This window comes from Petromyzon marinus, chromosome 14 (genome assembly GCF_048934315.1).
Source record: "Petromyzon marinus isolate PM22_M1 ecotype Great Lakes invasive population chromosome 14, UKy_Petmar_22M1.pri1.0, whole genome shotgun sequence".
Lineage (NCBI taxonomy): Eukaryota > Metazoa > Chordata > Hyperoartia > Petromyzontiformes > Petromyzontidae > Petromyzon > Petromyzon marinus.
Window position 1 is genome coordinate 14,635,342 of NC_133680.1, and position 16,578 is coordinate 14,651,919.

General features: G+C 46.9%; 1 protein-coding gene across 3 annotated transcripts; it reads right to left on the reverse strand.

The window, feature by feature from the left end:
- Positions 1-1,837: 1,837 nt before the first annotated feature.
- Positions 1,838-15,895, reverse strand: DDO (D-aspartate oxidase). Of its 3 annotated transcripts, XM_032953985.2 has the most exons (5): positions 15,783-15,895; positions 13,179-13,357; positions 12,243-12,351; positions 6,018-6,194; positions 1,838-4,281 (listed from the first exon to the last, which is right to left on the reverse strand). In XM_032953985.2, exons 1-5 carry the CDS (start codon positions 15,815-15,817, stop codon positions 3,723-3,725), a joined length of 1,059 nt encoding a protein of 352 aa, XP_032809876.2. In that variant the 5' UTR covers positions 15,818-15,895; the 3' UTR covers positions 1,838-3,722. The 3 variants fall into 3 exon arrangements, with proteins under 3 accessions (XP_032809876.2, XP_075923243.1, XP_032809878.2); XM_076067128.1 differs by lacking the exons at positions 13,179-13,357; positions 15,783-15,895 and adding an exon at positions 9,607-9,702 and having other exon boundaries at positions 12,243-12,318; XM_032953987.2 differs by lacking the exons at positions 12,243-12,351; positions 13,179-13,357; positions 15,783-15,895 and adding an exon at positions 7,585-8,368.
- Between the last annotated feature and the right edge of the window lie 683 nt (positions 15,896-16,578).

Genomic DNA, 16,578 nt, shown 5'->3' on the forward strand with positions numbered 1-16,578 from the left:
TCGGACACGTGTCAATAGGGGGTGTACATTGAATGGGTAAGATGAATTGGGCCGTTGGGCCAATAGGGCTCCCCAGACCCCAAGAGGGGGGCTGGGGGGGATATTCCAGAGCCCCCTAGAGAGTTCCAGAAGGAAGGAGTGGCTAGGGGCGGAGAGATTCTGGAACAGGTATAAATCCGGACCCCTGGACGGGTTCGGCAGTCATCGTCAAGCTGAAGACTGCTTAGGCTAGGACCCTGGGAACCCCCGGACCCGACGTTCTTCTAAGGGCGGGGACTGAGTGGGCCAGTGGTCGGACCCTGGGAACCTCCGGGACCTGACGTCCTTCTAAGGGCCGGGACCTAGTGGGCCAGTGGTTGGGACCCGAGGTCCTTGGCTGGGACCCGAGGTCCTTGGCTGGGTTGGGTCAGCTAGCCTCCTCTAGGACCCCTTTAGCCGGAGGGCTGAGAGTACGTAGTCCCAGTTGAATGGACCCGCTAGCCGGAGGCTATTCCTCCACAGGTATCGGGTGGAGGGGCTGCAACCCCTTTGTGTTAGGGATCGTTACTGTTATTATTGTAATAAACGTGTTGCCTCTACGAACTGTCTCTACTCTCCTTGGACCCACTACACATGCAAAACTCTCGTGCAATCTTCGATGTTACCGAGGCTCTCGATATGCAATTTTGACTTCCCTGCAGTGTATCATTTTGTCATCAGGAAATTGATGGAAATTAATGTCATGCGATAAGATGACATCGCGATCGAAGAGGCGTATGTTGAAAATAGGGAGGCCTGAGGATGGACCCCTGTGGTATGCCAACTAGGCACGGCACAGGTGATGTTTGTCACCTAGCGTGAACTTATTGACCCCAGTGCCATACCTCATACACCGTACCGTAACCTTAGCTGAGCGATGAGTATCTCATGGTCGATGGTGTCAAAGGCAGCTGAGAGGTTGAGGCCAACCAATGCTGCTGCACACCGGTCATCCATGATCTTGTAGAGGTTACCAGTGATCTTTAGCAGAGCTGTCTCAGTACTGTGGAACGTCTTATATGCCGACTGCAACAGGTTGAATCTGCCCATCGTTCTTAATACCACCAATCACATTGGTGGCAGGAAATACATCTCCTATCGTGGTTCTGGTGACCCCAATTTGTGGGGCACCTATAATTTTACACTGATAGAAGAGGTGTGCGACCTGTTGTTCGTAAGCAGTTGACGGAGCACCAGTTTTCTTGGCAGATCAAAGCCATACAGAGCAATGGTGGGGTTCTTTGATGAGGCTTATAATATGCACCTACGCAGAACCAGTGGTCCTCAGTTGACCCTGCGTCATCTCGTGCTTTCCCAGATTGATTTCCTGGATCTTAGACGAGTTTGTGGAGGGTCGAGTAGATATTGGTGTAATGTCAGGTCTACACTTTCTTGCATATTTTTCAGTTTGATGGTTGTGGCACCCCGTTTAGTACTGAAGCATCATATTGTGCGTTCCAGAATTGGCTTGTGATTTGCAGTGGTTTTGGCGGTGTTAACTTTTAAGATTTAGTTTTATATTTTTTATGCAAAATGTAGTATAAATAAAATGACAAGATTTCAATGGGCTAAAATTGGTCTTCACTGGACATAATGGGTGCTAACATAGAAACCTTACAAAACACATTTTGTGCAATTTAATGAGCTACGTTTAACGTGATGCTACAAATAGGTGTAGGAATAAGATATACAAATAATGTACACTTCTAAAGTGCCTTTCACCTGACGATCACAAGGCGCTGTATAAAACACACACACATGCAGGCTCACAGCAAAAAAATAAAACGCCAAAATAAAAAATCAAGAAATGGAAAAGGCCTAAGGAATAAGTTTTAATAAAATTAGGGAGGCAGCAGAGCAAACGTCCAGTGGAAGTGAATTCCACAGCCTGGGGGCCACACGAGAAAAGGCCTGGTAACCCATCGTCCTCCAGACGTGACCTCGGCACACACACACACATCAGCCAGACTCTGAAAACCGCAGTGCTCTTGTTGGAACATTTTAGGCAAAGGAGGTCCTGTATATATGAGGGAGCAGCATGATTGAGAGCCTGGTAGGTGAGAAGAATCTTGAACTCTACTTGAAACCGGACCAGCAGCCAATGGAGAGATGCCAGTGCAGGGGTAGTGTGTTCAGCAACATGCGTGCTGTGCGTAGGAATTCTGGCATCCGCGTTCTGCAAGTGTTGTAGACGACAGTTAAAGGAGGACGCCAGCGAATACAGAATTACAAAAGTCAATACGAGAGAAAACAAACGCATGAACCAGCTTCTCAAGTGTCCGATAGTGAAAGGATGCAGCTGGGCTATATTTTTCAGATGAAAAAACGAAGTCATAGTGATCGTCCATAGGACGTTTTTTTGGGGTTAAATCGCATAAATATAAATGTGTCATTAAGCCCACCACCACTGGACAAGCCAATTAATAAAGTTTGTCACGTAAACACAACATGCCAATTAGTTAATAGTTCAGCACACCGGTGTGTTGGGGGCTAAACCTACATTTTTTATTAGAGTACGACATTTAGCCGGTAATTACAACCAGTCTCATCAGGCGACAGCCAGAATTGTGAAGAAATCCTCCGATTTCGGTCTTAAATAGTGGGGGTAAATGTGGTGTCGTCACTGTGAGCTAATTAGGTGTTAATGTGTGTTTCAGAGGCATTAAGGACAACACTGTGACTGTGAACTGCCTGAGTAGCACCAATATTGTGGCCATCAATTGTCACAAAGACTGAATCAGTCTTAGAAAGCTGGTGTGTGGACCCAGCAATAAACGACTCCGTCAAAATTCAACTGAAGAAAACTGGATTACATCCAAGCCTTGATAGTCATGAGAGATTCTGGCAGACTTGAAACAGATGCTTGAAGGAAAGATTAATCATGAAGTAAAATAGCATCCACAACACGGCATTTATGAAATTATGGAAAAGTGAATAATTACATATTACACCAAGGATGCACGTGTCAAATTATATTAGTTTTATTCATACAATTTTCATCATTAAGTATCTATTTTTTTAAACTTTGCATTAAATTACAATTAATACACGTTAGCAGCAAAACAAATGTAATAACCTGGCGAAGGTAAACACTGCGTGACCGACCAAAATTGTGTCATTAAGACCCTCCACCACCTGATGCAGCCAAAACCAATCATATTGTAATTTGTACACTCGTTATACGGGCGAATTAGTGTTTCAGCTCAGTGATAAGTTGAACAATTATTATCACAATCAAATTTTCCAATAGGTGTCATGACATCGAAGGAACAACCAATCCGATATAAGCTAGATAATTAAGCATTATAAATAAAAAAAAATGTAAAGGTGACTGGCCCACAAATCACTGCACTCTCCCTTAATAGTGACAAAAAGGCTCGGCTGCCCCTGGCATGGCTGACAAACAACCTGCTTTAGCTGCTGGACCTAGGAAGGGGCAGCCCCGAGTATGCGCCGTGGATGGGTGCACGCCTGCAGTGTCACAGCAGCATGGAATATTCTCAATGCATACACACCTTTGTCTTAAATTTGCTACTTTACACGCATACTGATGCGACGTTTGAAAGTGGCTCTATTATTATCGTTAAACTGGTGTACAAAAATAATTGAAAGTAATTTAATCCATTATTAGACCTTAACAATGCAAGCGATATCTCTATCGCTTTGTAAATTAGTTCGCGTAAGCATATCGTGCAACAACTTGCTCACAGCTTAGCGCTCGCGACGTGGCCTCGGAGGCTGTCACAGACGAGCGCTGCCACTTCTCTGGCGCAGCCCCAGTGCAGCGTCACCCCGACTCCCCCGTGTCCATAGCAGTGCACCACCGTCATGCGCAGTGCCCCACACGCCAGGCATTCCCTCTCCAGGCGGATCGAGGCCCGGCTTGGCCGCAGCCCGACTCGCTCGGCAAGTCGCCGCGATCTCTTTAGGGATGGCACTAGGGCGCAACACCGCTCCCATATGCCCAGGGAATCTTCCGCTATGGGCAGCAGCATACCCCAGTGACTCTGACGCGTGCCGCCAAGTGTCACGTCACGCACCCCCGGATATATGTAAGTGTGCCCATCCCCTGCACGCACAAAGTGCTTTAGCCAGGGAGCGCGCACCATTATCACTTGCCCACGCACCGGATACACTTCATTGTCTCCAAATAATGCGTGGGAGCCCAGGCCTGTGCAGTTGACAACCACATCATACTGACCATGAAGATGCCATATATTTTCCACATGCGTCTTCTTTAGCTCTACATTTGCCGACTGCAGCCTAAAGAAAAAGTACAAGTGATGTCATGCTTAAATGAGCATTGAGGTGGTGTCCATCTGCTTACAGCCCTGAGCGAGTGGTAAAAATTCCACATTCCTATGATGGGGAGTGAGTATTCATAGAACAACTAATGTTGGCTTCCCCCACAAAGTGGTACTCATTTTATCGACACTTGCAATGTTCCATTTGCAAGCCACTTGTTCTTCCGCTGAGCCACCTGGCACACAAACCATATACATTCTGGACAAATGCAGGTACAATATCTGATTTGGGTGGATTAAAAATAGTCCAGTGTATAAGCATATTTATGAGTATTTCATTACATGTTCAAACAAAATGTACCATTTAAGTAATATTTGTAATATATGTGTTTCCTACCAAACTGATAATACATTTACAATGTAAATAATTACTGAAGACATTTTCAATTGCATTGGCTTGTTACCACCGACCTCTCCCATCTTATCTCTTCTTTCCCCTCCCAGCGACTTTCTCTTACAATGCCTCTGGTTAGCCTCGTTCCATGAGACGTGGTTACTTCTTCTCCTCTGCTGCCCCTGGGTCTCAAATTTCCTCTACCTGGACATGTGTACTGTTAAAAGACTTTCCTCTTCATCTCTGCTTGCAGCTGACTTTTCTCACAATCTTAGATTTCACTGCTTGTCCCTCCTTTGTATAGATATTGAGTAGTAACCATAACTCGTTGTCTAGGTTGTAATGCAGCTGTTGGTACCCAGGCACGAGTGAATTCCCACCACTTATGCCCTCGAAGAAGGCACGCAAGTGGGTACGAGTTAACAATGCGTTCCACTGTTGTGGAGCAGTACAGTCGTATTTGGACGATTGTTATTTTCCATTTGAGGTGATCCCACCTGCCCTGGCCTGTTCAAATAAGATTTAAGGCAGCCGATTAGATTTCACGAGAGGCTATACAGCATTAAATGTTTATTTCCTCCAATGCCCCAACTCCCTTACTTTTAGAAATTATTTGTATGTTCATAAGTAAATAATCCTCCCCATTCCCCTGTCCCTACCCCTTTAATCCTCCTACACCATCTAAATACATTCTACCCCTCCATCCATGTACAGCGTCTTGAGGCAGAGACGCATTTAGACGCACAATCATATTCTATAGCAAAACACACCCCGTTATCTCTGAGACCAGAATTCCAGTGGAGGAAGAATATTCCTCACTTTTCTTACAAATCATTCATCACAGCTCTTTCCCAGTTAAGCTTCACTGTGATTGACCATATTTAGTCTTTAATGGTGAGCAGCCATCACTTGCATTTGTATTGAGGGTGATCCAAGCAACAGTGAAAGCTATATCAATGCCACTGTGCCCTCCATTCAAAAATTAATTTAATGACTTTACCAGCTACATGGTTGGATTACATCGTGTGTTTTAACACTGTGGGATGTTTAGGTGTGAATTTACATGGGCTTTTGACTTGCCAAAGTAATTAAAATGCATGAAATAATATTTTTTGTCATTTTTTTTTAAATTGGTTTTTGGTTTCAGGCTACTGAATATTTTATTTTTTATTAACACAAATTTTTATCACAAGAAACTTTCCAGAGCAGAAAAAAAATCTGGATTTTTGTTATGTTGTGTGGCTGCCAAATAGTGACATTCAGTGCATCGGTGCTGGTCGCGCAAGTGCGTGTGTTAACCAAGTGTGGTAGCGCAAGTGCGTGTGTTAACCGTGTGTGGTAGCGCCAAGTGGGCTGCTTACTTCTTCATCAGCCAGGGCAGGTAAAAGGAGCTCTCGCACTGCAGCGTGGTGAAGAACCAGCCGAAGGTGTGCCCAGGAAACCCAGACAGTTCCTGATCGGTCATTGCGCGGAACCCAATCACCAAGTCAGCCCAGAAAGGGGGGTGCTCCACTGGAGGCTCCCTGAACACTTCGTATCTGAAAACAAAAGAGACCACTTCACACAAACACTCGCACCTACCGGGCACATCGTATTAGCTTCATCCTAGGGCAGCAGGAAGGCACAGTGGTAACACTTGGGCCTCACAGCAAGGTGTGCTTTGGATCAATTCATTACTTGGGTGCCTTTGTGTGTAGAGTAAGTAACCCCTGTTCTTCATCGGTGTCCTCCAGGTTCTCTGGTATCCTCCCATAATAAAAAACACATCCGATCTAACTGGGATTACAGGAAAAAACATCGTCCCCTACTGCAAAAACTTAGCAGGTCCCTCCAGAAAAAGTATTGTGACTCAGGATTCCTTGGTAAACAAGCAACATTAATAATCTTTAATAATACTTCAGAATCAGAATCTTTAGACTGCAGGAGGAATCTGATGAGGTATGAAGCTCTTTTTCACAGATGCCCAGTATGGGTGGGTCAGCAAAATACTAACTTGGGTGTTGGTGTGGATTGCATAGTAATCAGACAAATGGACCTCCACAACCTTCTCAACAAACTACGGATTACAATGAAGCTGTGTTCGTATTGTGCATCCTATAAATAACCCTTTGGTTAAACTAAAGTGTATTGAGATATGATTGCGGTTAAAATTATCAAAAGCTAGTGTTTCTACGGGTCAGCCTAGACCATATGCTCACAGAAAAATACCACCTCTCCAAAGTAGCTCAGAAGATCAAGAGTTGAAACTGTTTCCTGAACAAACTGGGAGTTGAGGAGACAATAGGAAAACACTATTATCAAGGCCTGTGCTTGCTATTTATCCTCAGCACCCATGGCCAGACCACTGCTGGATCAAGGCCTCCCCATGCCTATTCTTTACTAACCTGCTTCCGTTCCTCCTTTAAAACCCATCTCTTCTCCATTGCCCATCCTTCTGCTACTGCTACTCCTTGCCCCTGCCCCCCAGCTACGACCAGGCCTACCCCAGCCGCTCTCACAACCCTTACTCCTATCACTACCCCTACCCCTCCTTAACCACTACCACCCGTCCTCCTGTCACCATAACTACACAACCACTTTTTTTATTGTTTTTTTTTCCATTCTACGTGACTTTACCGAAAGAACCAAGAAGATGAATCCCTGCAGTCACGAAAGCTTTAAATCGATAAATTTACACAACCACTTTTAATAATCCCACTCCTTATTTTAACCATCATCTCACGAACAATGTTACAACTATTTTAAAGTGCCTTGAAAGGCTCTGTATGAAACGGTATAAGATAAGACCCCCGTGGACTTGGGATGCCAAATTTCATATCAATCCTGCAGTTCAACTGATCTCACCACTCTATCTCTATGGTGGTCATCCTCTTGGGCACGTTCTCTCCTTTGGCTGCTATTGTCACCAGTTTCATCCATCAGCCATACCTGATAGCGATGTGTGCTGTCCAAGAACACTTATTTTCCTTTTCTATTTTTTTGTCGCTTTTCTCCATTTTGTAGTGACTGTGAATGTCACTGTGTGGTGCCGGGCTTGCGAAGCCACGGCGGATGTCATTATGTGCAGCCCGCTTACTGGGCGTAGAACCAGCCCTAGTAGGGCTTGGGTGAGCGCTGGTTAGCGCAGAGGCACCACGTACAGTGTGCGGTGCAGGCTCCCGGTGAGGGAGCGAGAGGGAGTGTCAGCCAGCCAGGGTTACGTTGGGGCATAATACGCTGGTTGACCTGCCGAAACGTGACCGGATGATACTGGAGGGGGGCCACCGGCGGACGGGGGCAGCTGGGCGGTCACGTGGTATAAAGGAGCTCTAGGGAGCCCTCGGGAAAGAGCTCGAGAGATCTAGAAGGTGGGCAGGGTGAGGGGTGGAGCCAGCCTCAGCCCAGGCCGATATAACGGGGGGCCCCGTGAGAGGCTCGGGGTTCTTCGGGTTGTTGGTGAAGAAGATCCACGTCGGGTTGAAGAAGCCTCTAGCCACGCGGTCCGGGACCCAGCTTGTGGTCTGGGCCGGGATAGCGAACTGTGTCTAGTTCTGCCATAGTGTGGGCGTTCAACACCCAAGTCTAGGTTACGTTATGTTGTGTTGTGTTGAGTTGGTGAAATAAGTAGTATTGCTCCCAAGACAACGTCTGCAACTCAGTTGGACTCACTACAATTGTATCCTCACTGTACTTTTGTCATGATGTGAGATAAATCATCCCTTCGGAGCTCCCTCCACCCCCCTCCCCGTGTCAGAGAACAATCTGTGGAAGAAAATATAACATAATCATTGAGATCCCTCTAAGTGACCTTTTTGCCCACACGAGGGGGGCAACACTCTCCCACCCACCAAATGAAGCACAAAACAGAATTCTATACGATATTTTTTCTGCAGCATTGTTGACCGGGCCAAGACCATCAACTTACTATATGTGAGAATCCAGATTAATTACATGGAAATGTGCAGATTAACTGCTACCCAGGCTCTCAGCAGCATCGGCTCACCACTGACCTCTGATCCACCCAGCCACCTCACGCCCTTACATTCCTTAACCGTCAATATGACGTCCTTATTTTACATTGATCACTGACTTACGCATTCCCTTTCTGTATTTCAGTGCAATTCCCAACATAAATCTCTGCATGCTTCTTTATGTACTTTTCACACTTGGTATTTTCTTTGTCAGTGTCCGTGTATCTGATCCGTTTGTCATAGCAGGTAATGTGTACTCATTGAAAACTTCTTCATTAAGCACAATGGTTTGTTAATTTTCATTACCAAAATCGGTTTTCCATAGGCTCTCCATCTTGCTCACATTCACCTCTTTATTTCATCTTTTGGTTACAATCTGCCTTTATGAATTGCTCTAAGTGTACATGTTTTATAGTGTTTCCAGTAGCATCCCTCTAATAATTATTTTTTCTATTAGTGACTGTCGGACGTGTCTTTTGTTTTGCTTATATTTCGCTTCAACTAGACTGCAGCCTTGGTCTCCAATCATGTCCTTTTTCTGCCATAGACCGCATACAGTAAATGTCAAGCCAATGCGAGAAAAAATAGAATGAATACCAAATACAGGCAGTCCTGGACTTAAGAACAACCGACTTACGAACACCAACTTCTCTGAAACATTTTTTTTACATCGACTTAAAACGCGAACTTGCACTAGCAAACTGAACCGCTGAATTATGTTGTTTAGCCGAGCGATCCTCCGCGAGATTTAATGAGTCAGCCTAGTGCTGGGAGTCTTTGTGTGTGTGTGTGTGGACGTGTGTGTGTGTGTGGGGAGCGGCGACCCGAGTTCGATCTTGCTCACGGCCAACACCAGTGACGATTATCTGAATGGGTTATGGGCCTCCCCTAGCTCAACTCAGCCTCAAATGAGTACCTGGTGCGGCTGGGTGTAGTGCTGGCCACCCACACAGTCGATCAGCAGGCCATGTATTGTGGGGTAAATTTTGGGAATGCCTACCTTTTCCAAGACATCTGGCCAGTGTGGAAGAGTAGACGAAATACCCTCTAGAACTCCCTCTGGCATCAGCAAGCAATTGCAGGGTTGTACCTTTACCTTTTAACAGAGAAACGAGGGAAATTGTACCATGCTGTGACTTGGACTGTGCCGTTAATACATTTGCGTGTGTTAATCGGTACATTCATTACGAACATTCTAGTGCAGTGGTTCTTAACCTGGGTTCGATCGAACCCCAGGGGTTCGGTGAGTCGATCTCAGGGGTTCGGCAGAGCCCCCGCCACGGAGGTCCGGACACACTTGAATTATTGTGTAAATTTGTGATGACACACACGGCCCGCTTGGCCATCACTGGCTGCAGATGATCATGCGACACTGCTTGGCCAATCAGCGCTGCGGGGAATTTAGTGCGTACTCAGTAGTCAACGTGTGACTGTTGTTGTCGTACGTCGTGTGATTTCTTTAATATTTTATCCATACTAACTATGTCGGGCAAAAGAAGAAAGTGGTCGGACGAATATGTACAACATGGATTCTCATGTATCACGGAACGTGATGGGAGTGAGCGTCCTATCTGCATGATTTGCAACGCCAAGTTGAGCAACTCTAGTCTTGCACCGGCAAAACTAAAGGAACACTTCTTGAAGTTGCATGGAGACGGGGAATACAAGAACACAACACTTGCTGAATTCAGGGTGAAGAGAGCCAGATTCGATGAAAGGGCCACTCTGCCTGCTCTTGGATTTGTACTTGTTAACAAACCAATCCTGACAGCATCGTACGAAGTTGCTTACCTGATCGCAAAGCAGGGCAAGCCACACACCATTGGTGAAACACTTGTGAAACCAGCTGCATTAAAGATGGCGAATCTGATACTCGGAACAGCGGCCGAAGGTAAATTATCCCAAATTCCCCTTTCAAATGACACCGTCAGTGACAGAATAGAAGACATGAGTAAAGACATCTTGGCTCAAGTAGTCGCGGATCTGATTTCAAGCCCGGCAAAATTCAGCCTTCAACTCGACGAAACCACAGACGTTTCTGATCTAAGCCAGCTTGCTGTTTTTGTACGCTATGTGAAAGACGACATGATAAAAGAAGAGTTTTTATTTTGTAAGCCTCTTACAACAACAACGAAGGCAGCCGATGTGAAGAAGCTTGTGGATGACTTCTTCAGAGACAACAATCTTTCATGGGATATGGTTTCTGCAGTTTGTACGGACGGAGCTCCAGTCATGCTGGGAAGAAAGTCTGGTTTTGGTGCGCTAGTAAAGGCCGATGCACCACACATCATTGTGACGCATTGTATTCTGCACAGGCATGCGTTGGCAACAAAAACCTTACCTCCAAAAATGGCAGAAGTATTAAAAACTGTGGTGGAATGTGTGAACTATGTGCGAAAAAGTGCTCTGAGGCACCGCATCTTCAGTGAGCTGTGTAAAGAAATGGGCTCTGAATTTGAGGTACTTCTGCTCCATTTTAATATTCGGTGGTTATCTCGGGGACAGGTGCTGAATCGTGTTTTTGCCATGCGTGTGGAATTAGCCCTGTTTTTGCAAGAGCACCAACACTGCCATGCAGATTGCTTCAAAAATCCTGAGTTCATTCTCATTTTAGCGTACATGGCTGATATATTCGCAGCTCTCAATCATCTCAATCAGCAGATGCAGGGTGGTGGAGTCAATATCATGGAAGCGGAAGAACACCTGAAGGCTTTTCAAAAAAAGCTACCGTTATGGAAACGACGAACAGAGAACAATAACTTCGCAAACTTCCCGCTTCTGGACGACTGTGCAAGTAAGATCGAAGATGTGTCTGGAATCGGAGATATTTCTGTATCCACGGAACTGAAGCAAACAATTGCCACGCACTTAGATGAGCTTGCAAAGTCTCTCGACGGATATTTCCCTACAAGAGAGTCATATCCAGCATGGGTGAGACAGCCGTTCACGTTTGCTGTTGAAACAGCAGATGTCAATGATGAATTCCTCGACGAAATCATTGAAATTCAGCAGAGCCAGGTTCAACAGCAACTCTTCAGAACAACAACGCTCTCAACGTTTTGGTGTCGACAAATGAACAAGTATCCAGTTATTGCTAAGAAAGCCCTGGATTTTTTTATACCATTTGTTACAACATATCTTTGTGAGCAATCCTTTTCGAGGATGCTGGACATAAAAACGAAAAGGAACAGACTTTGCTGTGAAAATGACATGAGAGTGGCACTTGCCAAGGTGAAGCCACGCATATCTGAACTGATCTCTCAAAGGCAACAGCAGAAGTCACATTGATTTCCAGGTATGTAATTTGTTGTGAGTTTATGCATTGTGTTGGTTTTATTCTTTGAACAAGGTAATGTTCATGCACGGCTCATTTTGTGTACCAGTAAAAAACATATCAATGTCTTGAATTTGAAAAAAATCACATTTTATTTTTCACTAAAGAGGGGTTCGGTGAATGCGCATATGAAACTGGTGGGGTTCGGTACCTCCAACAAGGTTAAGAACCACTGTTCTAGTGGAAACAGTGACGGGTTCCTGACCTTAGGAACCAGCAATCGATTATTAAAACGGTTACCAGTTGTCGTTTACCAAATGTATTTTACATGCACGTGTCGGAGCATACATGGGAATATTTACCCTGACACAAGCTGAACACCGATGGAGGGAGCGTCATCTCGCCGTGAAAGTCCCAGAACGTGCTCAAATGTCTGCTTGAACCAGTAGCGTAGCGTGTCTGTGGGAGTTCCTGTTAGGAGGGGGGGGGGGGGGGGTGAGCGATAGTGTAGCGGTAAGCGCACTGCGCTATGAACCCGGCGACACGGGTTCGATTCCCAATCACGGCCAACACCAGTGACGATTATCTGATCCGGTCCCGGGCCTCCCCTAGGTCGACTCAGCCTCAAATGAGTACCTGGTGCAGTGTGTAAACATTGCCACTAGGGAGACAAAGGGGGTCGGGCGTGGTGCTGGCCACCCACCCCCTCGTGTACCATTCCGGCCTTCATAGGTGCTCGCTAACAGCACTTGCCCCTAGTCTGTTAAAGCTATATGGGGGATCTTTGTTGGAGGAGGGGGTGGCAGAACACCACAAACGTAACACACGGGCAACTCCTGGTGACACCAGGGCCCTGCTGTGGCCGACGGTCTCTTCGTGGCCAGGAAGTCTTAAGCGCTCAGACTCCCCTTCAATGGAAATAATCTCTTTTTGGTCCCTTGTAAAATCCTCCGTAGATTCTTGCAAAACAGCTGCCCTTTTTGACCTGTCACAAAACAGCGCTTAAGTAGGAAGGTGTGGCTCTCAAATACTGCACCCAGCCAAGATGTGGGTGAATGTCAATGGCAGACAGAAATCTGCAACGTCTGTCTCTGAAATACAGTATCTCCCACACGATCAACCCACATCATCGAACTTGACTATAGAGTGCAATGCTATCCCATACCGTTTACATCCTACATGGGCATCACTAACTGGTGATGCAGGGTGCATGCCGTAAACTCCACGTGTTGAAATTAAGGCTTGCGTGTGGGTGCTGTGTTGCTTTGCGGGGGGGATGTTTGCTGATAAGGACATACCAGGTATTGTACTTGGGTGTAATATGCCAGCTGCCACATCGCTAGTGGTGTCAGGACTGAAGTTATCAGCCAGCACAGAGATGTGGGCGTGCGGCAGTGATCGGGAAATGCAGAGTGCGGTGGACAGCCCCATCACTCCTGCACCGAGCACACACACTCGCGGTGCATCTCCCTGCCGTCTGCACCACCCACACGCACAAGAACATCTTACGAGGATGAGTCTGGGATAATACGCAGTCTAAATAATGACATCTTTCAAAGCACAGAGCTGTCTTTTTTAAACCTGGTAAGGTCACGAGAGGGCATTGCTGCTCTGCTTGTGTGTAGAGCATGACAAGTGTCCAGTGCTCCGGATAACTGCACCACTGTGTCAACTGTGGCAGTGACGTGGCCCAGTGGTAGCGCATTCGCCGCTTGTTTTATCAACTAATAAAAACTATTAAAAATGTTTTATTTTACCAGGAAAGGCCCACTGAGCTACATAGCTCTTTTTTAAGAAGCTACCTGGCCACAAATGATAGCCCAATGAAGTAGCTTATCATGTGGAAATTTATAGCAGCCAAATACTCTTAACGAATATTTCTAAATGTGGAGCGAAACACCGGAGGCCCCAGAGAAAAATCCAATCGACTACAGGGAGAACATGCAAAATCCAAATATATAACAGGTGTGAGGGTCGGATTTAACCCACGACCTTATGTACACCAGGCGAGGTAGTTAACATCTCGCCACCAAGGTTCGTGGCTGCCCTACTTCTTACTGCGGCGTGTAGTTAACATAACATAGTTCTTCACATTGGCATTTAGCTCCTGAACATATTGCCATATGAATCGATTGGCGGTGACCTGGGTCACCATCTTGACCCGGGGGTGCCAAAACCTCCATAACTCCGAAACCAGAAGACCTATGAAGACGGGAGATGTCAGAGCCCGATACGCACGCCAAATATGGAAATAAAAAACACACGCAAAACACCCTTAAAAAAGGGGGGCTGCTGGGGATTTGTGCGTGGCAACGGCTGTTTATTGCTTGTTTTGAAAGTACATCAGGATGCTGGTCTGGTCATTCCCTAGCACGTTCTGCTTCTTACGGGGGCGGCCACCCTTGTCTTTGGGAGTGAGACCACTTGGAGGCAATGGCGCACCAGGCGCTCTCTTGGTACGGCCGGCGGTCATGGTCGTGCTGGCGGGATCGACATCGTCGTCATCATCGCTCCCAGCGTCGCCCTCCGGCAGGACAGGATAGTACCAGCGATGCTCCCAGAAAAAAAACCTTAAACTATGCCCGGCCCACCAATATTTTGCGGTGACCCGGGCTACCGCCAATCAATTCACATGCAAGAATATAATAACCACTTGGTGGTGCTGCATCACATTATGCTGCACAGGGGCAGCTACCACCGGTTTATGCACGTACGGTTTATCCGATATGCGGATTAACTGCGTACCTGAGCTTATGACAAAAATTATAGCTCGTGGATTTTCCCTTAAGCCCAAATTAATAACACAAAAAAAGTTATGCATAGTTATTCTTGGAAATGTTTATTAAGTCACGTGCTTAAACCGAACAAAAATGTGCTCCGGTTAATCCTAAATCCACGTGATCGCCTCTACAGTAGAGTAGGTGCAATGTATTTACAACAGTGGGCGGCGTTATATCGATGTTGATTGGCGTGGCTCTGCTGCTGCCTACTTCGTTATTTCAGTTTCAGTTTATTTATTTTGGTATAGCCCTGTGAGCCATTCGGCTCTTAAATCGGGTGTAACCACAACAAACAAAAACAAAAAAAACAAAAACACGAACAAGAAAAACATCTTAAAGTGACTATGTGACTGTGCAAACAGAAAATCCATGAAAAAAACTGCAAAATATTCCTGAAAAAAAGCACCGTACACGAACGCTGTGCAAAAAATCCCAGTGGGATGCAAGTCAAACAACAATCACAAGAAAACTTAGATTAAGGCCATCAGTCTAACTCCGTACTACAACAAAAAAAACATGTCCAAACCAAAAAACGTTTTCGAAATCACCAAAAAATAAAGCCATAATTGCAACGTAACAGTGATCATAGGGACTGTGACCGAATTTTTACAATAAACTACATAACATGTAACACCAAATCCTAGAGCCATAGCTGGCTCGTGGGCTGAGTCTTCTTCTGAGCACGAGCAGGAAGTGTTACAATCACTGAGCACGCGAACAGATCGGTCGATCGATCGTACATTCGTGGTTTTGGGCATAGAGATACTGTAAATGCAAAGATTACGATTGTCATTATTCTCTCTGGCCCTCCATAGCAAGGATTGGTGGATCGCACAGATGTTATGAAACTCACTACATTGTAAACGTTGCCAGTTACTACTGTATATCTCACACACAATTGTATAATTGTTAAGCACCTTAGAATAATCTAAATCTATATAAGATACGATAAAGTGAAATGGCTTAACTACAATTCACTGGATCGTATCACTCATGTAGCTTCCATGTCAACATACCGCGAGTTGGCACAACGTATGTTTGACCATATAAACACGTGTGTTGTGTGTGATTGCCAGCAAGGGTTAAGCCTATTCTTATTTTTTCTCACTCATCTTCACTCACCCTGCCTGAGACATGTCCGTTGATTTACGCTCCATTGCAGCTGCGTTCTTTGAGCTTCAACTCCCCTCTCGCGCCACTCTCCCTGCCCCTCTCGCGCCACTCTCCCTGCCTCTCTCGCCCCACTCCCCCTGCTCCCCTCCCCTCTCGCGCCACTCCCCCTGCCCCTCTCGCGCCACTCCCCTTGCCCCTCTCGCCCCACTCCCCCTGCCCCTCTCGCGCCACTCTCCCTGCCCCTCTCCCCTCTCGCGCCACTCCCCCTGCTCCTCTCCCCTCTCGCGCCACTCCCCCTGCCCCTCTCCCCTCTCGCCCCACTCCCCCTGCCCCTCTCCCCTCTCGCGCCACTCCCCCTGCTCCTCTCCCCTCTCGCGCCACTCCCCCTGCCCCTCTCGCGCCACTGCCCCTCTCGCGCCACTCCCCCTGCCCCTCTCCCCTCTCGCGCCACTCCCCCTGCCCCTCTCCCGCCACTCCCCCTCTCCCCTCTCGCCCCACTCCCCCTGCTCCTCTCCCCTCTCGCGCCACTCCCCCTGCCCCTCCCCCCTCTCGCCCCACTCCCCCTGCTCCTCTCCCCTCTCTTGCCACTCCCCCTGCCCCTCTCCCCTCTCGCGCCACTCCCCCTGCCCCTTTCCCCTCTCGCGCCACTCCCCCTGCCTCTCTCCCCTCTCGCGCCACTCCCCCTGCCCCTCTCCGTGTGTGAGTGGCCGTGTGTGTGAGTGAGCCGTGTGTGAGTGGCCGTGACGAGAGGGACTTCTGCACTCGTGTGTGTGATTGCGTGGTGATGTGCGCTCGTCTGTATACC

Bases quoted from the DNA above. Each gene is read 5' to 3' on its own strand.
- DDO (XM_032953985.2), bottom strand. From the start codon at position 15,817: ATGGAGCGTAAATCAACGGACATGTCTCAGGCAGG. The intron at 13,358-15,782 runs GTGAGTGAAGAT...TGGGTGGTGCAG, and splicing joins ACGGACATGTCTCAGGCAGG to ACGGCAGGGAGATGCACCGC. The intron at 4,282-6,017 runs GTAAGCAGCCCA...CTTTTTCTTTAG, and splicing joins CTGCCCTGGCTGATGAAGAA to GCTGCAGTCGGCAAATGTAG.